This window comes from Phoca vitulina, unplaced genomic scaffold (assembly GCF_004348235.1).
Source record: "Phoca vitulina isolate PV1807 unplaced genomic scaffold, GSC_HSeal_1.0 scaffold22, whole genome shotgun sequence".
In the NCBI taxonomy this organism is placed as follows: Eukaryota; Metazoa; Chordata; class Mammalia; order Carnivora; family Phocidae; genus Phoca; species Phoca vitulina.
Window position 1 is genome coordinate 2,886,892 of NW_022589725.1, and position 25,255 is coordinate 2,912,146.

The 25,255-nt window shown below is 53.2% G+C and overlaps 1 protein-coding gene across 2 annotated transcripts; it reads right to left on the reverse strand.

Annotated features, from left to right (window-relative positions):
• Nucleotides 1-239: 239 nt before the first annotated feature.
• On the reverse strand, nucleotides 240-24,625 carry HNF4A (hepatocyte nuclear factor 4 alpha). Of its 2 annotated transcripts, none has more exons than XM_032419750.1 (10): nucleotides 24,511-24,625; nucleotides 20,459-20,633; nucleotides 19,236-19,330; nucleotides 14,116-14,222; nucleotides 13,247-13,402; nucleotides 9,765-9,852; nucleotides 8,699-8,854; nucleotides 6,142-6,378; nucleotides 2,993-3,145; nucleotides 240-1,948 (listed from the first exon to the last, which is right to left on the reverse strand). In XM_032419750.1, exons 1-10 carry the CDS (start codon nucleotides 24,623-24,625, stop codon nucleotides 1,806-1,808), a joined length of 1,425 nt encoding a protein of 474 aa, XP_032275641.1. In that variant the 3' UTR covers nucleotides 240-1,805. The 2 variants fall into 2 exon arrangements, with proteins under 2 accessions (XP_032275641.1, XP_032275642.1); XM_032419751.1 differs by having other exon boundaries at nucleotides 1,806-1,948; nucleotides 3,023-3,145.
• Nucleotides 24,626-25,255: the final 630 nt, after the last annotated feature.

Sequence of the window (25,255 nt, forward strand, 5' to 3'; positions counted from 1 at the left end):
CAAAATTCCCAAGGATGATGTGCTGGCTGTTCCATTTTGGGGCTTAATGTTTCAGAGCAGTGCTCAAACCCAGGCCTTCTCATCTCTCCCTGGCCCACCCAAACTATTCCACTCTTGGACTGCCAGGCCACATTGGTCCATCTCCTAAGAACCAGACCCCTGACGCCCTTCCTCCAGACTTGGGGAGTGAGGAGAGGAAAGGGGTCCAAGAGTTATGAATTCTCCTGTTCTTTAGCAGACAGGATGCTGGACCCTACCCGGACATTAGTATAACTCCAAGCCAATCTTAGTCCTGGGTGTGGGCAGGGCCCCTGGGAAGAATAAGACTTTGGCTTCTGAGGCTGATGACAGGGGCAGGATGTCCATCAACTGGCTCACAGTGAGGACAGAGGGGCCCTTTCAGAGATGCTCAGCCACCCTGGTTAAGAACTCCTATTATGATCCAGGCAGACCTGGGATCCAATCCTGACTTAGCCACTTACTAGCTGTGTGAGTTCTAGGAAAATCACTTAACCACTTAGACCTCAATTTCATCTTCTGCAACAGTCTCTGGGTAATAGAGAAGATGCAATGAGATGATGCATGTCAAGTGCCTTAACACAGCGCCAGAAATGAAGCAGAGTTTGAGAGAGGCCCAGGACGGGGGTAATTCCTCCCTGACATCCTTCTGAGCTGAGCTCGCACCCATCCATCTTCATCTCCAGGTCTCCTCACTCTCACCTGGATCACATCACCAGCCCCCATCTGATCTCCCTGCTCCCTCCCGGCTCACTGAGCACCTCCTTAGCTACTCCCAAACCTCAGTGCCTCAGTCCTGGCATTCAAGACTCCTATGCTGCTCCAAACAGCCTGGTCTTTCCATCACCTCCCCCCTGTGCCCTTCTTCCAACCTGGGGCCTTGTCCAGACTGTTTGCCCCTCCTTGGAAAGTCCTTCTCACCTGCTCCACTGGCTGGAATCCAGCCCTTCCTTAAAGGCCTAATGCAGAGTCTGCCCCTTTCCCCGAACTTTCTCTGACCACTTCAGCCCCTCCAAGTTCCTGTTGCAATTGTCCACCTTGGGTTGTCCTCTCGTTGTTGACAGTCTGTGGGGAGCATCACCTCAAGTACCTGCCCGATTCCCTAAGAAGGGAAGAGCCATGGGTTAGAGGTGGAATGGTGTCTTCCTTCTCAACAGTCCCACACTGTGCCTAGCCCAGCTAGTCTTTTAAAATGCTCCTGGAATGACTGGGGGACTTTTTGCAAGTCTTCTTCAGCCCCTGGAGAGGTGGCTGTGGAGAAATTAGGATGGCTGAGGAAGGTGAGAGTGGCAGGTGGAGAGAAGCGTTGGAGGTTGGGGCAGCAGAACAGGGAGGGGTCAGATGCCCCGATCTGACCCAGCCTTGAAGGGCTCAGTGTCTGGGGACTAGGACAGTACTTGGAGGAAGAAGTACCAGTCTGAAGGGGAAGGGAGCTATTAAGCAAGGTCCCATGTCGTCTCCAGACAGCTGTCCTTTGGGGCTGAAGAAGTTGGGGGTAGGTATGATGAAGGGGAGGGCAGTGGCTTCAGCAAGAGAAGAGTTGTCCAAGGCAGCAGAGGATTTTCCATCTGCGGTCTCCCCAAGTCAGAGCCCTGTCATCCAGAGCAGGGGGTGGAGGGTAGCAATGGGATGTGGCCCACAGCCCAAGTTCTTGGTCCCCTTGCCCTTTCCACTGCTGCCCTGAGACTGGCCTTGTTGTCACAGCTTCCTTCACTGGGAACAAGAGACCACCGGGGCTCTCTGAGGGGGCTGGGAGGCCAGCAGAGCCCCCGACCCCCCGCCGCTTGCTAGATGACTTCCTGCTTGGTGATGGTCGGCTGGGGGATGGCAGAGGGAGGCTTGACGATGGTGGCAATTGCTCCCGGCAGGAGCTTGTAGGGCTCAGACCCCGAGCCACCTGGCGGTGAGGGCTGTGGAGTCTCAGGGGTGGCTGCAAGGACAGAGAGACAGACAGAGGCTGCTGAGAATTCCAACCTTTTGGGGAGTAACCAGAGTCTTGGGAAGGTTCTTCCCCCTCTCTGACTTAGTTTCCTCTTCTATAAAATGAAAGAATTAAACTACACAATCTCTAAGGTCTCCTACAGCTCAAACCTTCTGAGTCCCAGATCATGAAGTCTCAGCCTGGTGAGGTTGGGAAGGCTATGGCTGGGCCAGGTGTGGCCAGAGGCTTCTGCCCAGGTCCTACCAACCTCCATCTCCTCCACCATTTAACATGGAGATCGAGGCTGCTTCTCCCAAACGAGGGCCCAATTCTGACTCTCTTCAAGGACAGTGGGACATGTGACAGCAATGTCCTTTCTTGGAGAGAAAGAGCAGCAATTGATGAGACCCAAGTGTCTGGCCAAAAATACCATTTCTCTGATATTTAGGTAGATGAATAATGGAAACTAACTGGCCTCACAGCATCATGTATTTGAAACTCAACTTTGACCATGGCCCACTTGGCCAACTTTATTCGATGGACAAGTATTCCAAAGAACAATCTCATTTTAATGGACCACCTCATCCCAATGATACTCTTACTTTTTGGAGAATTTCGTCCAATGACAAACTCACTCTTGTGAGATTTCACCTCAGAGGACCATCTAGACCGGCAGACATCCCCACCTAATGAGTAGTTTCACCCAAGTGTCTAATGGATAGTCTTACCTAATTGGGCAGTCTTACTTCAAAGAACAGTTTTACCTAATAGGCAACATCACCTAATGGAATTCTTATCCCAATGGACATGTTCACCCAATGGATCCCTCATCCCAAGGATAGCTTCATTCCATAGAGGCTGTTAATTACCTCACTGAATGAATGGCCTCAGTGAAAAAACAGCCTTAACAAATGGACAATCTCACTCCTCATTCCATACCCTGGAGCACAGAGAACTGTTATATCCCAGTTCCCATCTTCTAGACCCACCCATCCTGGCTCCCCTCTTAGGTCCCAACCTCATCCCTTGCTGAGTAGAGCTCAAGTTGCTCACCTGCTTGCCCCCTGGGTCGGGGCCACTCACACATCTGTCCATTGCTGAGATGAGAGGGCATCGTGTTGGCAACAATGACGTTCGTGCCCATGTGTTCCTGCATCAGATGTGGGTGCAGGGGATGATGGGCATGAGGTGCATCACTGGAGGACCCTGCAGGTAGAGAGAGACTCAATCAGGTTGGAGAGTCTGATAAAGACCATGGGCCTTGAGGCACCTCTTCCTCAAGTGTGGCCAGTCAGCCTGTTTGTCCAATATTGACGGTGCCTGTTGGCTACCGATTTCTGGGTTAGTAAACTGGGGCTTAGCATTCCTATCCATAGGTTCCATGAGGGTCTTGAGAGGACCCAACAAACCAAGAGAACAAAAGTTAAAAGAAAGAAGGAGCGTGTAAGGAAGCTGTGAGATCTAAATATTATAATGAGTAGTGTATTGGTTGAATATGAATGTAATGGATTTAATCAATGGCTCTCAAAGCTCCATGGCATGCAAGTCCTTCCATTTGGTGCCAACTCACCTTTAGCCTTGTTCCCCCCATGCCTCTGCTTCAGCCAAACTAACCTACTGATAGCACCTGAGGGTTCCCTGTACTTCCCTATCTCTCCTTTTGCCCATGTTCCTTCCATGAAAGATGCTTCCTCCACACCCCCATGTCCACCAGTCCAAATTCCAGCTCAGATAATTCCACCTTTGGGAAGCCTTTTCTGATTCTCCATACTCCAGTAGGAAATAAACCTCTCATTCCTTGGAATTCCCGTAGTAATTTATCTGTAACCCATCTTTTGGGAACATCTACTTTTCTGTCCATGAGCATTACAATTACAGATATATTTTTCTTCTCTTTGAGGGCCTAGCAAAGTGTCTAGAACACAGTAACTGCTTTAAAAACTGTGTCAGAGGGCGCCTGGGTGGCTCAGTTGGTTAAGCGACTGCCTTCGGCTCAGGTCATGATCCTGGAGTCCTGGGATGGAGTCCCACATCAGGCTCCCTGCTCAGCAGGGAGTCTGCTTCTCCCTCTGACCCTCCCCCATCTCATGCTCTCTCTATCTCATTCTCTCTCTCAAATAAATAAATAAAATCTTTAAAAAATAAATAAAAAATAAATAAAAACTGTGTCAGAATAATACCATATAAGATATAGTTTGGTAATGACTGTGGTCAATGGTGTGCCATGATGGGATTTTTAGGGCTTGCAAGAGGCCTCTAAAGTTTCAATGATAGCTATCAATATTGAGCATCTATTATGTGCCAGATACTGTTTTACAGCACTTTTCATGTTTGAAATAACTGAATCCTCTCAACTTGAGTCCTATAAGGTGGCTATTATTATTGTCCCATTCTACAGATGAGATTACAGGGCCCAGAGAGATTAATTATTTTACCCAAGTTTATCTGGCAACAGAGCACAAGCTCCATCCTGATCCTTTTTTTTTTTTTTAAGATTTTACTTTTAAGTAATCTCTACACCCAGAATGGGGCTTGAACTCACGACCCTGAGATCAAGATTTGCATGCTCTTCTGACTGAGCCAGCCAGACACCCCTGTCCTGATCTTGATCTCAATGACACTTGATTCATAATTCACAGGGTCAAAGTGAAAATGAGTTAGTAGTTCTCAACTGGGGGAGATTTGGGGCCCTCAGGGGACATTTGACAGTATCTGCAGACATTTTTGGCTGTCGCTCCTACAGGAGTGCTGCTGGTATCTCATGGGTAGAGGCCAGGGATGTGGCTAAACAGTATACACAACAGCCCCCACAAAAAAAAATTACTCAGTCCCAAATATCTGCTGAGGTGGCCGTTGGCCATACCATCGCCAGAGACCGCATCACCTCCCAAGTCCTGAATTCACTTAGATCCTGACTCCTATCCTTCCAGCCCACTTCATTGAGTGCTACCGCTGCAAAAATTCTCTCATCCCACCGTGGCTGTCAATTCCCTGACCCCCACTTCTTAATATCTATCACCATGGCCCCTAATTGCTGGAGTACCACGGGGCTGCCTTCCATCCTGAGCTTTGAACTTGTCCTCCTGATAACTCCCCGCTGGATGTCTACAGTCCTCTTGAGGTTTGCCAAAGTCTAAATGGTCTCTTGGTTCGTCTCCATGGCTACCATCATCTCAGCCTCTACCTGTTTTCCCTCCATCTTCCTCAACTCAGTAAGTCCTGTCACTCAAAGGAAAGATGTAGGTTTCATCCTTGACCCTTCCCGTCCCCCCTCCCCCACATGCGATCAACCAGCAAATCCTGCGTGTTCTTCCTCCTCGCAGATGATCCAGTTTATCCCATCATGCCTTCACCCCATCCTCCACTGTCCTACCCCCGCGTGGTGACAGTAACATTCTCAGGAGTCTCCTGCCTCTCTGCACCCCTCTGAAACTCACTTTCTACCTAACATTCAGAGTAGTTTGTTAAAAACGGTAGTCTGATTTTCACTCTTTTTACAGAAGTAGCAATGAAAATAAAATCCAAATTTCTGACCGTGGCCTACACGACTGTACGCTCATGATTTGGTGTCTGCCCATAACCATCTTCATCTCATGCAACACCCCCTCCCCCACCATCTCACGACCTTATTCTTCTTTCTCGAACACACAAACCTCCCCTGCCTCAGGGCTTTTGCATGAGTTATTTCTGGCTGCAATGTTTTTCTCTTGGCTTTTAAATGTTCTATTTTCTTTCATCCGTTGGGTCTTAGCACAAAGGTCCCCACTTCAGAGAGGCTGTCTCTGTTGGCCAACCTATTAAAATAGGCCCCTTTTCAGTTACGCTCTATCGTAATACTTGCTGACTTCAAAAATGTAGTTATCCCCTTTATTGTATACTTGGTTACTGTCAGTTCCCACATGCCCTTATGCACACGTGCACGCGCACTCCTACGAAACCTCTGGGAGGGCAGAGCTCTTGTTCTCTGCTGCATCCCCAGCACTTAGAACAGTGACGGGCACACACTAGGCTCTCAGTGCCCGAATAAATGGACCATAGTCCCCATTCTTGATGAAGAAACTGAGGCCCAGGTAGGTTAAGGGATCTGGGCAAAGCCACAGAAGGAGGAGGTGGTGGAGCTGAGAGGTGAGCCTAGGTGTGAGGCTTATCTCTTGCCAGGGAGCCCCGCCCACCTCTCAGCCCCTCCTGGGCCTGGCACGGACCTCCCAGCAGCATCTCCTGCAGCAGGTTGTCGATCTTGGCCATGCCGAAGAGCTTGATGAACTGGATCTGCTCGATCATCTGCCAGGTGATGCTCTGCAGGGTGGGCAGCAGGAGCAGAAGCTCACCGAAGCGGCCGCGGGAGTCGTACTGGCGGTCATTGATGTAGTCCTCCAGGCTCACCTGCACCTGGGAGCGCAGCCGCTTGATCTTGCCCGGGTCGCTCAGCCCCTTGGCATCTGCAGTGGGAGGGCATGGGCAAGGGCCCGGCTGGAGCATCTGGGGAGCCAGGACCCAGATCTCTCCTGACTCCTGAGGCCCTGACAGGGGACCTAGTGGCCCAAGGTCACTTGCGGAGTCCTTAGCAGTGCTGGGACCAGGATTCGGGGTCCTCAAGAACCAGGGTACACTAACACATTTATAGCTTCCTGGATGCAGGCAGAAGCATTTCTGTCATATTTCCTGAGATGCAGAACTGGGAGATGGGGGGTGGAAGGGGGTGGGTGGGCAGGACTTCAGGAACATACCCATGAGGGCACCTAGCAACCTCCTCATTACACATGGGGAAAATGAGGCAGGGAGCAGGGAAAGGACTTGGCCCAGGTCATGCATCTAGCGGTTGGCAGATCCATAATGGGGACTTGGGGCTCCTGATCACAGTTGAGGTCCCACTGACCAGACATCAGCATATGTTGCTTCTCTTAGAAGAGTCTCCCCGCTTCCCTCCTCCCTTGCCTGTGTCATCTTGGGGTCTCAGCATAGGTTTCACCTCCTCCAGGAAGCCTTCTCTGTTCCACCCTCCCAAGCCTGCTTTATGAGTGTCCATCATGCCCCAGATTCCTGTGGTTCTTCTGTCACTACCGGCCACAGAGCACGTAACTGTCTCTTCCACTAGATTATGAGCTCTGGACGGGCAGGCATGTCTTGTTTGTCGCTTTAAATCCACTACCTAGCATCATGCATGGTCAATATTTGTTGAATAGATAACTAGATGAAGGGATGGTTAGATGAATGGAAGGATGAATGAATGAAAAAAAAATCAAGGAATAAATTCTAGATCCTTAACCTAGAAGGGGATTCAAGTGATTGTCCAATAGTTAAACTCAACCTTCATAGAGGTCATGCATTATTTCCTCTTTCATGGACAAAGTAAGTGGCAGAAAGAGAATTTCACCCACACTTCCAGTCCAGGGCTTGCTCCACCAAGCCACATTTGTGCATGACTTCATTCAGTCAACAAACATTTATGGAGCATCACCTACATGTCAAGCCCTATACTAGGTCACCTGCCCCTCCGAGCCAGGTTGCTGATCCTGACTCAGCATCAATAATTCTCCCCATTTTATTGAGCAATTACTATCTGTCCAGCTCCATGCTGAGCACTGTAGGGGATACAGCCTGGGTCAGGCTCTCAAGGAAACTAGAACCAGAAATCTTACTCTTCAAGAAATGGGGTGTGTGGTAGGCAAGAATATAGGCTTGAGACCTAGAGAGTCTGTAGTTCAAATCCAGGCCTTGCCATTTCCTGGTTGTGTGACCTTGGGCAAATTAATCAATCTCCCTGTGCCTCAGTTCTCCTACCTGCAAAATGGGGATAGTAACCACTCCTACCTCAAAGGTACCACGTTGTAAGTAATAAGTGACATAATCCACATAAAGTATTTAGAATGGTGTCTTAGTGAGTGTTCCATAAACTATGGTCATCTCCCTCTTCATTACTGTTATTACCAGGGGTGATCTCCACGTAGGTGGAGCCTAGCACCAAGGGCAGCGCCTGGCACGCAGTAGGTCCCCTCTAACGTGTAAGGTGGGAAGGAAGCAAGCAAGGCTCTGGAGTCCAGCATCTTGATATTGTGAAATGAAGTCAGGCTTTGCACAAAGACATAGCTACAAAGCCATTCTTTAACAATGCAGGTGGAAAGTCAGTAGATGGAATGGGGAGAGGAGAGGTGACAGCATATAAAGACAATCAGTGGAGACACTAAAATCGCAGTGAAAATTCAGGAAGAAGATGGGAGAGAAAAGATGGGAGTGGTGAGAGAGAAAAGTGAAACCCTCACCAAGGGCAGGAGGAAAAATGTGATCGAAAACAGCTAAATCAAGAAAGAGATGGCTTAGCATTTTATTTAGAGCCAGAAGAAACCGTTAAAAGACTCAGAAATGGCTCCCCCGGGGAAGTAGGCTTTAGCACGGAAAGTGGGGTACATTTTAAGTATGTGCAGACATTGTTTTGATAAAAAATTTTTGAGGGAAAGAAGAAAAGATGAAAGGAAAGAAAAGAAGGACGATAGGAGGTCAGGAGAGGAAGGAGGGAGGAGGGGACAGAAGGGAAAGGGGGAAAAGAACAGAACGAAGCCTCTGGAGTCTGTGGGTCTTGTCAAGTCACATCATCCCTCTGAACCTGGGTCTTCTTCATCTGTTAAATAGCTCATGCAAACAGCCTCGGCCAATTGTTGTACTGAGAATGAGGCTGTCTGTGACTGCAGGGTACATAGCCCAGTAGGGAGGTCTGACGGAGGGCCTGGAGCCTCAGGGGTGGGTGGGGGGCGGGGGCTGTACCTGGGTCAAAGAAGATGATGGCTTTGAGGCAGGCGTACTCGTTGTCATCGATCTGCAGCTCCTGGAAGGGCAGCACCAGCTCATCGAGGATGCGCATGGACACCCGACTCATCTCCGCCAGCTCTGGGCAGTGCCGAGGGACGATGTAGTCATTGCCTGGGTGGGTTGGGAAGGAAAGGGGATGAGGCTGCCACCTTGGGTGTACCCTTCTCCCCAGCTTTGGACAGCCCTTGCCCTTTGCAGTTGCAATGCCACTGGGACCCACGGGAGACGGCGCATGGAGATTGTCATGCCCATTTTGCAGATGAGGAAGTGGAGGCCCAGATGAAAGGAATGAGTTGTTTGAAGTCATTGGAGTGGCTCTGGAGCCTGGCTTTCTAGGAGCCTTTCATATCACCCATGCTCCATTCTCCAATATGACCCGTAAGACTAGTGACATTCAAGGGCCACTTGGGAAGCACCAGTGCATCAAGGTTAAGGGCCCAGATTCTAGAACTAGACTGCCTGGGGTTGAAATCCAGTTCTGCAACTCACTAACCATATATATTTGGATAAATTACTTTCTGTGCCTCCATTTTTTCATCTATAAAATGGGGATAAATAATAGAACTTACCTCATAGGGTTGTTGTATTAAAGGCGTAATGTTTGCAAAGTACTCAGACCAGTATCTGGCCTGTAGTGTGATCTATATAAGCATTTAAAATAATACATAAACACGCCATGGAAGCGTGTGTTATAATGTCACCTATAAGTGACATAGGCCGGGGGGGTGTGCCCTTCCTGGTGGCCTCTTGCCCCCAATCCAGAAAGCACATCAGAGCGCACAAGCAATTCCACGGATAACCCCGACTGTGCTCTAACTTTAATGCTGGAGAACTTCCATTCCTTGCGTCCACATTTCCTTGCATCTGAATGGAGGATCCAGTTGGGAACACTGGGAAAAGGACATTCTTGATCTTTCTCCCTTGCCCCTGCATGCCACCGTGGAACTCTCCTGTGCCTGGGTGCATTCCACCCCGGGCCTGCCCTCCGCAGAGCCCTGGCTGGGGCAGGCAGCCTCCTTACCTAGAAGCAGAACGTCCTTGAACACCATGGACCGCTTGGTAGCTCCAAGCAGCAGGTGTTCACCGGCATGGGCTCTGAGCAGGGCCACCTGGAAGAGAGAAGGGATGGTATCTGGCAGCTGCACCCCTGGGAAGGTGTCTGTACCCCCTGGGAAGGTGCTCTTAGCCAACTCAATGACCCTGGGCAAGTCAGCTTAATGCTTCCCTTGCCTTTACCTGCCTGAACTATAAAATGGGCATCAGAAAACTGCTGCTTCCTCCCATAACCGATAAAACCTGGAAAAGATTTAGCAGGAACCTGGAAGGGGAAAGAACGTGCACTCAGAGCTGGGAGGCCAAATGCTGACTTTATTGTTGAACCGCTGCGTCCTTGGGCAAGCTAAGCTGCCTCTTCCCTCTGGGCCTCATTTCTGTGCCTGATGAAACTTACCATTCTCAGTGTGTGTGTGTGTGTGTGTGTGTGTGTGTGTGTGTTTTCAGCAGAGGTTCAATGCCTTTCATCAGACTCTCAAGAGGGTCTATGAGCCAGAAAGTTCTAAAACTGTGGGTCCTGAATTCCTACTTATAGGCCAGCTGCAGAAGATTATGAAGAGTACTTTATAAAATGCAGATTCTGAGGCCCTACTCCCAGAGACTCTGAGGCTGTATGTGCGGGGTCGGGGGCGGGGGGACCAAGGATCTGCATTTAACAAGCTCCCCAGCCAGTTCTGATGTGCAGTTGTGTTTGGGGAAATCACTGCTCTGGAAGATCTCCAGGACACCTGTTCACTCGACATTATAAGATTCTAGGGTTCTGAGAGTGAGTTCCAAGAGGTTGGACATGGATGTTGGTTCCCAAGGCCAAGTGTGAGTGCTGGCCTTGGCAGGGGATGAGCTTGACATATTCCTTCCCTGCCGAGAGACAAAGCAGCTTTGGCAGCCTGAAGTATGAGGCAGGGACCCAGCCAGAAGGACGTTGTCTGTCCTTTCCGAACCATCGACTTTGGGGCTTGCAGCAGGCCCAAAGGACGGCAACATAGCAGCTGGTGAAAGTAGGAGCTGGCTGGTAGCCTCAAGGATCTTGTCTGCCAGGCTGGGTTGGGGAATTTGGGAGCTTTTTTAGCAGGCTAATCTAGGAAGTAAAAATGCTTTTGTTCATTCATTCATTGGATTGTTCATTCTTTCAGTCATCAAATGTTAAGTGCCTACTAAGTGACAGGCACTTCGTAGGAAGGAAGGATGAGAGGGAGGGAGGGGGTGAGAGTCACGTGATAAAGAGCGATGGGACAAGAGGGGCTACATTAGATGGGGAGGTCAGAGAAAGTCACTCTAAGGAGATGGCATTGTCTAGGGCATGGAAGGCACAGTAAACATTCAATAAATACTCATTTGAATGAAGAAAGGAAGGAATGGGTGAATGAATGAATGAATGAATGATTGGGCAAACTCGATAACTCCCTCTCCAGATCTGGCAGCCACCTGCCCTTCTTCCTCTGTCCTCCCAGGGTTACATCTTGTAAGTATGACAAGAAAGAGGAGAACAGCAAATAGCCTTGCAGGCGAGAGGCCACTCTCCATGACCAGGACAAGGGAGGCCAAGGATGCTTATTACTGAGCACTTCCCATTCACCAGGCACTGTGGAGGGCTTTTGTCACTGACCCCGGTGGCTCTCAAACCCAGGGGCAGAAGCCCTGGAAGCAAATCCCAGCCCTGTGGCTGTCTTGCTCTGCCACCTGGGGCAGATCCCTTTCCCTCTCTAGACCTCAGCCCCTTTATTCGATGCTATCCAGCCTCCTAGGTTTCAATGGATTGATGTCCAAAACAAATCAAGAAGTGAACAAACTTGGAAAGTGGTTCCTGGGGCAATACCGACAGATTTGGGGTGTCCTTTGGAGGACAGTGTCCCCCAGTTCTCCCAGATGTGTCCCAACTCTCTTGGGCAAGATGGGCTCCTTATACACCATGAATGGGGAGCTGGGAACCCTCCTGACACGGAGGCTATTCCGGGGGTGGGCAGGCAGGGTGGGGGTGTTAATGATTGTCCCGTGTTGCTGGCCACCCGTCACTGCTCTCTAAGAATGCTCTGAGCCCCAGCCAGGGAGGTTTGGGTGGGAAATTGAGGTTAACAATTGCTCAGCTTGGGGGTATCTTATTGCCCTGCTGAGCCCCTGGGAAGGAACAGAAGGGATTAAACATTAATACAGACTCTCCAGCAGAGGGGACCAGGGCCAGCACAGAAGGAGCAGGGGAAAAGGCAGGGGCAGCTTGGCCGAGATCCCTGGCCTGTCGTCCCTGCCAAAGCAGGGAGGGATCCATGAGACAGAGCATCTGATCCAGGCCCCAGTGTGAGGGTGAGGACCAGCCAAACCAGTGTTTCCACAGTGTGTCCCACCATAGGATACTAACAGGTGTTCCAAGAGAGTCTGGGGCTTAAGGGAGTTTGAGAAGCCCTGGGTCCCACAAAGTTCAGTGTCTTCCTTGCCTGAAGGACTTCTCAGAAACCCTCACAGACTAACAGATGTCGCCAGTGTGCTGTGCAAACGTGCAAAACAGAGAAGCAAATGCACCAGGAGCTGATGTCTGGGGCACTGTCCAAGCTCCCTCCGAGCTGAGAAGGTGACCCAGTCCAACAACCCTTTCCCAGACAAGAGAGGCCTAGAGGTGCCTGGTCAGGAGCGATCATTTGCAGTATCTCAGAAACTCATCTGTCCTCAGATGTGCGTGCCCCCCCCCACCCACTCACCCTCATCTCGCTGCACCAGCCTCTTCCCTCCCCCAGCAGCCCCAGGACAGTTTTGGTATTCCAAAGAAGGTACTTTGGGAAATAAAACGCTGAGTTAAACCATCTTGGTGGGATACAAGAATGAAAGTGACATTTAGGGAAGCCAGCTGTGGCCTGGGCCATGATGTAGATGCCGCATTACATGATTTATGCATTTTAAATGGTAATGTCTTCATTTTCTTCTGAAACAGATATTATAATTCCCACTTTACAGATAAGAAAACTGAGACTCAGAGAGAGGAAGCAATTTGTCCAAGATCACACAGAGCACCAGTCTCAGAGCCAGGGCTTTAGCTCAACTCTCATAATCCCTGGCCCTGGGGCCCTGTCCACATGCCCGCAGGAGAGCTGTCTGGTGCAGGAGTGCGGAGGCTAGGAGCCTGGACTTTGGAGCTTGCCTACCAAAGTACACTTGCATGCACAGTGTTCTAATCCCAGCTGTGCTGGATACTAGCTGTGTGACCTTGAGCAAGTTACTTAACCTCTCTGTGCCCCAATTGCATCACCTATAAAATGGGAATGATAATAGTAGCTAACTCATAGGGCCACTGGATGGATTAGATGAGTTAAGATTTGTATGGTGATTTAAACAGCTCTGGGCACACATGAGCACCACGTGTGTTCTGTTAAACAGAATCAAACTAATCCAAGGCTATATCCCAGGTGGGCCAGCAGGACCCACCTGCCCAGCGTCCCCACTGCCCACAGTGTCTGCTCTCACCTGGTCGTCCAGAGGGAGCTCGCAGAAAGCAGGAATGTACTTGGCCCACTCAACGAGCACCAGCAGCTGCTCCTTCATGGACTCGCACACGTCTGCGATGCTGGCGATCTTCTTCGCCCGAATGTCTCCGTTGATCCCGGAGACAGGGGAGGTGATCTGGCGGAAGTGAAGGACAATGCTGGGGATGGCCAGGCCCTCCCTACAGTCTCTGCCCCCTGCACAGAGCGCCGCCCCCCACCCCCACCCCACAGATAGTTTCCCTCTCGGGAAAAGGGGAGATGGGCTGTGGACACTCAGGAGGAAGCTCGGGGGCAAATGAAGAGAAGAAAAGATTCTGACGAAGGCAGATATGAGGAAGGAGGGCTCCCCCTGGGCCTCCACCGGGTGCCTGCCCCCCACTTCCTCCTCTGCCAGCTCCTTGGAACCCCAAGGAAACCCTCAGCCCTATAAGAGAAGCAGGGGAAAAAAAATCATCATTCTCATCTGACAGGTGAAAAAACCACAACCCAGAGAGGTGCTGTGACTTGCCCAAGGTCACACAGCAAGGGACGGGCTGAGCCCGTTTGCCAAGCTGTCTACTTGTCCACTAATCTGTTCTCTTAGGGCTAAACTGATCTCAGGCCCTCAGTGAAAGCCAACTCTGCCTGGCCTGCAGAATGTGTGCAAAAGGATGAACTAGAAAGTGCCACAGAGAGCCAGGCCTGGGCTCGAGTTCTGTCTTTGCTACTAAACTGGCTCAGTTTCCCTTCTGGGATATCCCAGGGCCCTTCAGACTGTTGCCCCAGGGCCTGGCTGGGGAAGACAGGGGTGGAGGCGAGACTCCTCTTTGGTGTGTGGGACCACCAGGTGGTAGAGGCTCATCCCGATACCTGCTGGGACAGGACCTCGGCCTGCAGCAATGCGCTGATGGAGGGCAGGCTGCTGTCCTCATAGCTTGACCGGCGAGTGCTGATCCGGTCCCGCTCATTTTGCACAGCTGTGAGGAGGCAGAGAGAGGTGAGGATGGGGGGACAGGGATGGGGCGGAGGGGAGGGTGGTCCCCTGACTGCTGAGGAGCAGATGAGGTATGAGGGGAGAGAGTCTGACCCATAAGGAGATACTGCAGGGCTGACCTGGGGTAAAGGAAACACGGTTGGAGGTGGGAGGAGGGGCCATCCAGGGGGCAGAGCCTGGATCAGCATGCGGGAATGAGGGGAGATGGATTCCAACCCAGCGTGTGGAAGAACCTTCGAAGCACCAGAAAGGCCCCCCAATACAATGGGGTGTGGTGGGAGTGATCCCCTGGTCCCTGTAGGGATGCAACATAGTGACGCCTTGGCAGAGGGTTTAAGGTGGGTCTTGAGTATTGAAGAGGAGATCTATCTAGATGACAGATTTTTAAGCTCTGTTTTGGAAAAGGGTCCCTTTTGTTCCAGATGAAAGTGTGTAAAACAAGGAAAATGAATGGCCCTGGGTGACATGGAGATGGCCCAGGCATTCCTGAACACCGAGACAGAAGGCCTGGAAAAGGGGATCTGGAGGCCCCCCTGCCCCGACAGTCTCATCCATCAGCAGGAGGCTAACCCTCCCTCTCAGAGACAGCACGAAAGAGCCCCGGCGCCCTCCTGCCCCATCGCTGGGCTCTCCTCCAGGAACTCAGAGCCCCGGGCCTCCACTAGGGCCTCCCTACTAGGGCCCCACACCTCCCTGCGCCTCCCCATCCGTGTCAGCCCTGGCCTAAGATAGAAGATGGACCTTCTGCGGCCCTGGCCCCGTCCCCTGGAGTCCAAGAGGCCTCACTGTGGAATGAGGCTTTGTTGAAGCTGGCAGGAGACCTGGTGCCTGTCTGGAACTTGCCACTCACTCTCTCTGTGCTGGTACGAATCACATCCTCTCTCAGGGCCTCAGTTTCCCATCTATAAGCTTGTCCATCTCTCTTTCTCAGACCACCTCTGCTCATGCCCACATGCTGTCCGGAACGCCCGGCTCCGGGCTGGGCCCTGCTGCCTCTTCCCAGGAGCAGCTCAGGCTCTCCTCGCTGGTCTCTTTGCTTCTGGCCTCGCCCTGACTGTCCGGGCACCTCTCCGAAGACAAAGCGATCTGCTACAACTGAACCTGGTCACATCCCCCCACTGCTCAAAACCAGTGACTCCCCATCTCACGCGGAGCGAACCCCTTCGTCTAGGATCCCACTCTGCCCGCCAAGCTGCCGCTGCCCCCCTGCCTGGAATTCTGCTTCCCCCACAGCTTAGCTGCTTCTTCGCTTGGCGCCTGGCTCCGTGCCAACGTCACCTTCTCGGAGACACCCACTCTGACCACCCTGTCCGATGCGGCATTCCCTCCCTCAGGCTCTGCACTTTATATCTCCTGCTTTCCTTCTCTTCGGGGGCCCTTATTGTAGAATCTCTTGTTCATTCCTTTACTCTCTGTCTCTCGATGGGAGGGAAAGCTCCAGAAAGCTAGAACTCCGTTCCTATTCACTGCTGCAGCCCCAGCGACTAGCGCAGAGCTTGGCGCACAACAAGTGCTCAGGAAATGTCTGTTGAGTGAGCGAAAGAAGCTCTGGTTCCTAGGTGGGCCCTATTTTTCAGTGGAACGTCCCCTGCAGCCATTCAACTTTCTCTTGATTTCACACATCATTGAAATCAGAGAATGAAAGGCAGACAGTGTAAACCGAGCCCCAGCGTGAGTGGGCTAGGACAGCGGTCCCCAGGTCGGAAATCTCTCCTGACACCCACCGCCCCGGCCAGGGCCAGCCCCAGGGCCGCTCCCCTGCACACGTGGCAGCCCTGCCCGCGACACCCCTCCCAGCCGCCAGCGCCCGCACCCACCAGGGCGCCGAGGGGAGGCGGGCCCAATAAAAGGGCTGCTGTCAGCAGCTGCGGATTGGGCTCCCCAAGGTTAGCCGGTGTTATCAGTGCCCAGCGCGAGCTCAGTCACGGAATGATGTTTTCCAAATGTTTGCTCAGTATTAGCAGGGTCGGGGACCTAATGTAACTTCTATTGAATATTAACTGACCCGGCCAGAGGCGGAGAGGAGGATGAGCCTGTCTTCCCAGAGAACCCCTGGACGGGGCCCATGGGGGGGCTGGGCCGGGGTTCTGAGGAAGGGCCCATCAGAGTGCCCCTGGCCCATGGCCAGCCTGTTCCTGCTGCACCCCCAGCCCGGCTTCCTGGGTGGGCTTCCATCCAGGGGCTGAGCATTCGTCCTGGGTCTGCCAACCGAGCCCCAGGTAGGTGTTGTCTCAGGTTATAGGACAGAATCGAGACCTGCTGTTGGGCCCACTGACTCCCAGCTTTCTCCCCAGAGTCTTTGTCCCTTCAGGGAACCCACTTCTGGCCACCATGGAATATCCTCTGGCCAAAGCTCACAGGCCTATGGGATTTGGAGCCCTTCCCTGTGGTCAAGGGGAAGTCTCAGGAATCTAGACCAGAGACGATGCCCCCAGGCTGAGCCCTCCCAGTTTCAGTCCAGGGAGCTTGGTGTGTGCCCAGCTCAGGGGAGCCTGACTCCACCCGATCATGTCGCCTATCTGGCTTGAATTTCCCCATCTGTAAAGTAGGGAGGGGGTGGATTGGGTGACCTTGCCTCCATCCGGCCAGCCCATAAATCCTGCTGGCAGCACAGGCCTTCCTGTGGTCAGGGACCACTTCTGGGTTTCAATTCCTGGACCCTAAGCTATCAGAGAAGAGAAATGAAAACTTGTCCCAGCTCTCCTGAGCACGGAGGCTTCCCCCGAGAATCTCTCTCGGCTTTGGGGACTTCCCACCAGGCTGACGACGGGTGTCGGGACTACAAGACTTTGGTAGAACTGGTAATACTCTGTCTTCCCAGAGCCTGACCACCGTGACGACTGAACACCATGCCCCCCAGACCTATTCTCGAAGCCATCACGCAACTGCAGTTGCCACGATCTTCCGGTTGACTGAGGTATGCAAATCAGCACCAACACTGACCAGCTCACACTCACGTGCCATCAGCCAATGCTCCCAACCTCCTGGCCTAAAGCCTCCTTCCCTGAGCCAAGAAGCTCAGCCTATTTTCGAGGCCACGCTAAAGCAGAATGGCCTGGGGCTCTCCCTCCCCTTCCAGGAGCCAGGATACGGGGCTGCAGCCTCCTTGGCAGCTCAGGTGGAGGACCAGGGAACAAAGACACATGCCCCCAGGGGGACTGGTAGATCAGTGAGTGGGTCGCTGGACTCCCAGAGCTGGAAGGCATCATTATCACCTCCTCATTTTACAGACGGGAAAACCGGAGTCCAGAAGAAATGTCTCCAAAGTGACACCCGTGTCAATGACTCTGGATGTTTAGCAAGAGACATATATAAAGACTGACCACGTGTAGGCACCAGGCCCCGTACGACCGAGGAAGGCTGCCAATCCTTTTCCCACCTGCCTGCCACAAGGCCTGAAATTTTACCTCGAGAGCTTCATGCTCTGGAACCTGACACCTTAGGCTCTGGGGACAAAACCACTGGCTGTGAGAACCACAGACCCTGAGGCCCCTACATTGTACGCTGTCTTTCCCTTGCTTCCTGCTGCTCATGCGTGTGTTATAGTCCCAGTTCTCACATTCCTCATTCCACAAGGTGGTACCCGGCTTGAAGGAGAGGGTGTCAACCCCACTGAAAACTAGGGAGCCGGGAGGGGGGCACTGCCCTTTGAAAAAGCCCCCCCCCCGACCTGAGACCCTGCCCCCCGCCCACCCAAGATCTGGGCACTATCATTGTGGAGTTGGCAGCAGGAGGGGGCCTTGGAGCCCACCCAGGGCCCCATAGGGGTCAGCAGGCCCAAGTCCCCAACAGGACTCATGAGCTCAAAGCAAGGCCCTTCAGGGACGACACACAGAGCCACTTCCTAGGGAGAGGACAGGGGGAATAGGGGCTCCGAGGCAGAGATTGGGGGGAGTGCCCCTCCTTCACAGTTGGCTCGGGCAGCTGGTCCTGGTTCCTGTCCTTCGGTGGTGTGTGTGTACAGGACTAGACCAAGGGCCGGGCTGGTGGGCGAGGAGTGAGGGTCTGGTGCTAGAGCTGGGGAAGGTGAGCGGAGGGGAGAAGGAGATGGAGTAGTTAAAGGATTTTTGCTTCCTGAGCTCGGGCTGCAAAAGTTGTAAACGTCCCTGAGGTCTGGAGGTCATAAAGGAGGGAACGTGGGGGTATCGCCAGACAGCACCCAGCTCTAGTCTGAAGCACCGGGGGCAAACCTCGGGGCTTGCACTGAGCAGCTGTGGGGCCTCAGGCAAGCTGCCGAACCATTCTGGGCCGCAGTCCCCTCATCCAGGAAAAGGGAGAATGACCACAGTGCCAGCCACGTAGGGCGCCACGTCACTCGTAGAGAAGCCCTGCCCAGTGGCTGGCGTCTGCCGCTTACCAGAGGCCTGGAGAGGACTCTCTAAACGTGCTCCGGTCTTCCCCTCCACCTCCACCCAGGGCAAGTCTGACGCCTGGTTCCCGCTCCGCAGAACATGAAAACTTTGGGTCACCCGATACTCAAGAGTGAAGACTAAGGAACGGGGTGGGGGGGGCCACTTGTCCCGGGGACAGGAAGCTCAGGAAGAGAGACCCCCCATCCCGTCCGCACGGCCCACATTTGCTGAGTCTAGGTGGCAGGCACACGGACATTTGTAATGTCATTCTCCGCTCTCTTCCTCTTTGCAACAGTATATTAAGAGAAAACGCCCAACTGGGCGCCCGTGGCCGTGGCGCAGGTAGGGGTGGTGACGGCTGGGAACCTGAGCAGCCCAGAGTGAGCGCTTATCTCTTTCTCAAGACCAAGCCCAGCCCTGCCCTGTGGCCAGATTGCCAGGCCCTCCCTCCTCTCAGCCATTAGCCATTCACCCCCCGGGCCTGTCACGGAGTCATAAAGCCTGGTCTGTCACCGGAGTCATAAAGCCTGGTCTGTCACCGGAGTCATAAAGCCTGGTCGCAGTTGTAAATGGCTGTGGGGGGTGGGGGGGGACCAGGGGTGTGGGTGGGGCAGCGGGGCGGAAGCCGGAGGACGGAGGCTCACCTTCCTTCTTCATGCCAGCCCGGAAGCACTTCTTGAGCCTGCAGTAGCGGCACTGGTTCCTCTTGTCTTTGTCCACCACACACTGCCGACTAAACCTGGGGAGGGCTCGGATGGTCGGATGCAGAAGGCACAGCCCTCCCATCCCAGGGCTGAACTAGAACGCTGGCCATCCCCGCCTTGACTCCCAGCCTCCCTGCCCCCATCACGAGAGTTATGCTAACCACGAGAAAGGCCTCTTTCGTGAACTCTCTAAGAATCCACCCCTGTCCTGCTGAGGCTTGGAGAGGTGGCACGTAGCCCGGGATCACTCAGCCTGATGGTAGAACTGAGCTGGGAACTCTAGCCCCTTGAGGACGGGGGCACTGCTCTCTCTCCCACGTTCTAGGAAAGTCCAGAGCCCCTGGCAGGCTTCTTGTTATGGCTCAGAGCCAGTACGTGGTTGGCCTAAGTGACTCTCTTGTAGGCAGAAGCAGTGCCCCACGGGCGGGGAAGGGCAGACCCCTGAGTGTCAATGGGGGCTCTGCCATTGATTCAAGCTGGATGACCTTGGACAGATTCCTGGCCCTCTCCAAGCCACAGCTTCCTCATCTATAAAACAGGAAGAATCACAGCAACCGTGTCAGAGGCGTGTCGACAGGCGGAAATGAGAAAATATGTGGATGGGACTTGGCACAGCATCTGTGGATGGCAACTCCTCATAACTGAATGCTATTGTTTTATTATTGTTGTCACTCAGAATGGGAGGTGCTTTCGAAGGAAGGATCCCCAAGGCCTTGGGAAGCCCTTGGGGTAGGTAGAAAGGCCTGAGGCCAATCCCCTATTTGCCCCAGGAAAAGCACCAGGCTGGCAGATGGGCCCCATCCTCTGAGGCTTCAGAGGAGGCTTGATGCCAAGCCTCGTGGATCCTCATTTGCTAAATAGGAAAAATAACGATGGGCTTGTAGGGCCAGTTAAATACATACAAAGACTCAGTATGTCTGACATACAGTAAGTGCTCAGTAAAGGGCAGCTGGTAGCTTTATGATCAGTGAATGAGGTTCCTAGAATGGATGTTTCCATCTGGATCCCCGAGGCTTAAGAAACCAGAGGAAGCTTAAAGGCCTCAGAAGGCAGATGCCTCTGGGACCAAGTGAGGGAGCAGACAGACTCTGGGGAACATCATTAGCCCAAGCGTACCCATTTCCCAGCTAGAGAAATCAAGGCTCTAAGCAGGGGCTCCTCACCTGCAGGAGTACATGTGGTTCTTTCGCACGCTCCTCCGGAAGAAGCCCTTGCAGCCGTCACAGCTCGAGGCACCGTAGTGTTTCCCAGTGGCCCGGTCCCCGCAGATGGCACACAGGGCACTGACACCCAGGCTGTTGGGGGCGTTGAGGTTGGCACCTTCTGATGGGGATGTGTCTGCACCAGAGGAGACAAGCGTGAGGACTCAGGAGGGGCCCTGCTCTCCTGGGGGCTTAGGTACAGAAACCAATATGAGCATTGTGGGGATCTCCCCCTCAGGGCTTCAGCCTTATCCAGACCCGGGTGCTGTTCCCACTCCCTCAATGACCTTGGGCAAGTCCCTTGGCATTTGGAACTCCTGTTTTGCACTTATTGCTTAGGGATGGTTGTGACAATGACTTACCAGAGTCATTAGTGAGGGTCTGCCAGTCCATGGTGGAGACTGCTAGGCCCAGTTTTTTCTGGGAAGTAATGAAAACTTGACCACCCCCTAGGATGCATCTGAACCTTACAGACCCTGACTCACTGGGCACATACACCCCCAGCATCTGCTCAGAACCTGCTCAGGTCGTATCCAGAGGCCTTGCAAACTCTCCCAGGGAATTGGAAGACATGCACCAAGGACAGTGGCCCATTTGTCCTCCTGGGAGGGTCATGGCAAGGTTCTGGGAATCTTCCAAATACCACCTGTCTCAGAGGCAAAACTATTGCATCTATATAAGTCTGAGAAGGGGGATAAGACACAGGCGGCAAAGAGCTTGGATGGGGTGCTTGGGGTCCTTGGGTGCTAGTGCTGCTGCTGCCACTAACTCATCTGTGACCTTGGGCGAGTTCCTTTTCCTCTCTTCAAGTTCCCCCTGGGCCTCAGTATCCCTAACTGTAAAAGGCAGCAGTTCAACTGTTCCGGTTGTTTGCAATTTTTTTTTTTAATTTCAGTAGCCGAACCATCTTTGTGTAACCAGATCTTCCATCAAGGATAGACAGACCTCTTGGAGATGATAAACGCCATGGACCATCTCTCCAGAAAAAATGCATGCAAATGCACACCACACAGTCATACACACACGGGTTTCCATGGATACCCCGAATCCGACCTTGAATTCCTAAGGAACACCCCACTGAGAACTGGAGAGGGGCATCGTGCTGCAGTTAAGGACATACATACATGCTATAGCCCTTCTGCCAAGCTTAAGTCTGAGTTTGCCTACTTCTTAGCCGGGTGACATGGGCTGCCTGAGTTTACTCCATGTCTTTGTTTCCTTGCGTGTGAAATAGGGAGCATAATAATCCCCTAAGACTGTTAGGAGGATTCAGTGAATCAGTGTAGGTGACATGCTCAGTACATAAAAAGCACTGTTATCAGCATTTGTGAAGGAATATCTTTTCTGCAGAATCAAACTCCTGAAGCAGATGACATCCAGCCTTCAGGTGTAAGCGGACACCGCCGCATCTCATCTCTGCTGTCGCCTGGCTGACATCTCCTAGATTCCTGAGGGTGCCCAGAGCTCGGCCCCCTCCACTTGGTGAATTATTCCCGGAGATGGGGATAATTGTTAAGCCACGTTGGTGCCCTTTCTCCCTCAGCCTCACCTCCCTCAACCCCTGGGGAGATATGACCCCACAACTCCTGGCCGTTCAGGTGGAGGCTGGGGGCGGGGGTTCCTCCATCCTGCGCAGAAGGGGCCGGGTGCTGCTGAGTGTTTCACCTCACCACTGCATCGGCAGACAGACTCCATTCTCCGGGTGAGAACACCAAGGCTCAGAGAGGACCAGTGACTTGCCCAGGGTCACCCCACTCCTGCTAAGTGGAAGAGCCAGATTTACAGCCCAGGTGTGCTGGATGACTGTGGCCCGTGCTGGACAACTCTGGCCCACGCTGCCCTTGCTAGGGTGTCTGCTGGGGCCTCGGATGAACAAAGACCCTGCTGTTGTCACTGCTTCCAAATCAGGGGTGGGAGACAGGTGGGGAGCTCTCCATGGAGAGCTGGAGCCACCAGCTCAGGAGGTATGTAAAATGTAATCCCAACACTCACGCCCCTTCAAAGGCCAGTAGAGAACGCAGACCCTTCTTACGGATGCCCAGTGTCCTTGAGACGACCCATGTGGGGCGAGGACCAGCTACCAGTGCTGAGCACCAGGGGCCTCACCTTACTGAGTCTTCCCGTTAGCTCTGGGAGGCAGGCGCTGTTAGGTGTTCCCATTTGACAGACGAGGAAACAGAAGCTCAGAGAGGAAGATGGCTTGTGGAGTTCACACAGGTAGGAAGGATCTATGCCCAACTTTTGAGCCCAGATCTTTCTGGCTCCTGAGCCGGAGGCTGTGCTATCCACGGGACACCCAGTGGTGGCCTCTGCTTCGGGTGCATGCGACTCCTGGGAGGTGCAGGCTCTGAAGGGGTGACGGGACTGGCCCCAGGGAGTAGTCTGGGGCTGGGCAGTAGCCAGGAGTGTGACAGCACACAATGTCCCCGGGGGTCACACGACACCCTGCCTAGTGCAGAAGCTTTTTGCTTACCATTTGCTGTGATTTTCCCCTCAATTCCCTTACATGGACACTCCTCAAAGCTGGCTGGCCAGCAGGCCTGCGGTGATTAAACCCATTTTGCAGCAGATAGAGAGGCCAAGCAAGGGGACAGGATGTGCCCGAGGTCGCACACCGGGTCTACGGCAGGAACAGGTGAGCAGCAGGTGAGGCTGACCATGGGCATGGCAGTCACATCTTTCTGACTAAGCCAATCTGACCACAAGCATCACAGACCTTGGCTGAAGCTGCAGAGCCATGGAAGGAAGGCAGGTGGCAGGCTGACCTTGGTCACCTGCCACACACCTTATTTGAGGCTGGCCTGGGGCCTTTCCCCTCTAGAAGCTTCTTAGCTTCCAGGCTTCCTCCCTTCCCCTACCTCCTTGGGGAGGAAAACCTCCCACCCCAGCTTCAGATGTGCTCTTGGTGATGTGGGAACAAATATATAAACCTGGGGAGAGACAACGTGGGCAACAAAATCAGCTCAGAGAGAAATGGACGTGTGGCTCAGGTGAATCTCCTTTGGCAAACGGCAATTATCAACGCCCTGCATATCATGTCTGCATAATCAAGTTTAGCGGAGAGTACTGATCACCCCCCGGTCCAGGAACGCGCACCTGGACAGGAGCAGGTACAAACAGGGGCACGAGACAGAATGCGCATACAGGACATCCGTCCAGAAAGCACAGGGCACACTAACAGATCCGCATCCACAGCGCCTGTGTGCGAACATCCACAGATACACAGACACACACTCACTGCTGCTTCCGTACACAAGCAAGACAAACACACGCACCTCTAGACACACCAGCGAACACAGATGCAGTAATCAAATACAAACAGAAACAGACGGAACAAGCGCACACAGACAAATGAACACAAACGTGCAAATGGATTCCCGGAGGCCCACACATGCCAACACTGTGACCCCCCCACCCACACAGGAGTGCACAGAAACTCGTGCACGCACACCTAGACGAGGCCATGAGCACACCACAACACACACTGCTGATTGGCATCTCACTGAACAGAACTTCCCTAAGAACTCCATTTTCTAAGTGGGGCGTTCACCCCAGGAAAGTCCCAAAGACACCCAGTGATGCCTCCATCCGGAATCTCCAGGGACAGAACATACCTTTCTACCTCTCTGGACCTAAGCCCAAAGGGTTCAGGAAAGGGCATAGTCGGGCCCAATTATTGGAGCTAGACGCGAAGGGGGAGGTCACCATTATGTCGCCGCTCCCAGTGACGCACTGAGCAGAGATAGCCTTGAGGTACCAGGGACCGGACGGGCCAGACAGGAATACCTGGGGTCCCCTTTTGCTGGAGAGTTGCCCACGCAGGTCTCCCCTCACCCAGAATGCCTCTGGTCGCTGTACCTGGGCACACCTGTTTCACCTGGTGACACCTGTACTGACCTCTGGGCCCGACCTGCCGTTTTCTATCATTCTCCTCCCAGCCCAGCATTGAGTGCCACAGACCCACTCCCCAGCGGCACACCTGGGCACACCTGGGCACACCTGCCCCCACCTACCATTGCCCATCGTCAACACCTGCACATTCTCGAACTCGAGGGTGGTGTAGGCTGGGTCCAGCGCGGCACTGTAGTCAGCCATGTCCATGTCGACAAGGGTTTTGGAGAGGCGCATCCTCCCCTCCCACACCTCAGCCGCTCGCCCTGCCCAGGATGCCCACCCCGAAGTCTCCGGGCAGAGCCCCGGCCCCCGCCCTCCACCCTCCCCACCGCCTCCTCCCAGGGGCCCTCTCTGCCTTCCTGCGTTTCAAACCGTCCTCTGGGAGGATCTGCCGGGAGTCTTGGCCTAGCCCCTGCGAAGGGGTGGAGGCCCTGACGGGGAGGGTTGGGGGTTAATGGTTAATCGGCTCCCCCACTGGCGGAGAGGCTGGGCGGGGCTGCAGGGATTTGGCTATTTGTTGGTTTCTGGTGGACACCGGGGTGCTATTACAACAGTTGGGGCCCTACCTCCCCGATATTCAGTTATGGATTTCTGTAAGATGGGCACGCTAACTCACCGGCACTCATTTGACCCCGACTCAGCCACCCCCCCCAAGTCATTGTTGCCCCAAGTGAGGCATTCTAACTGATATGCTGAGACACTGACAGCCCACCTCCAAGATGCCCTGATTCAGTAACTTCCCAAATCATTGACTTCTACCCTCAATGCTCTCGAGGAGATAAAGGTGCCTTGTGGCACGTGAATTAAAGGCCTAAATCCCAGGCCCCAGACACCAATCTTCTGGATCCTCCTTCTGGGAACTCC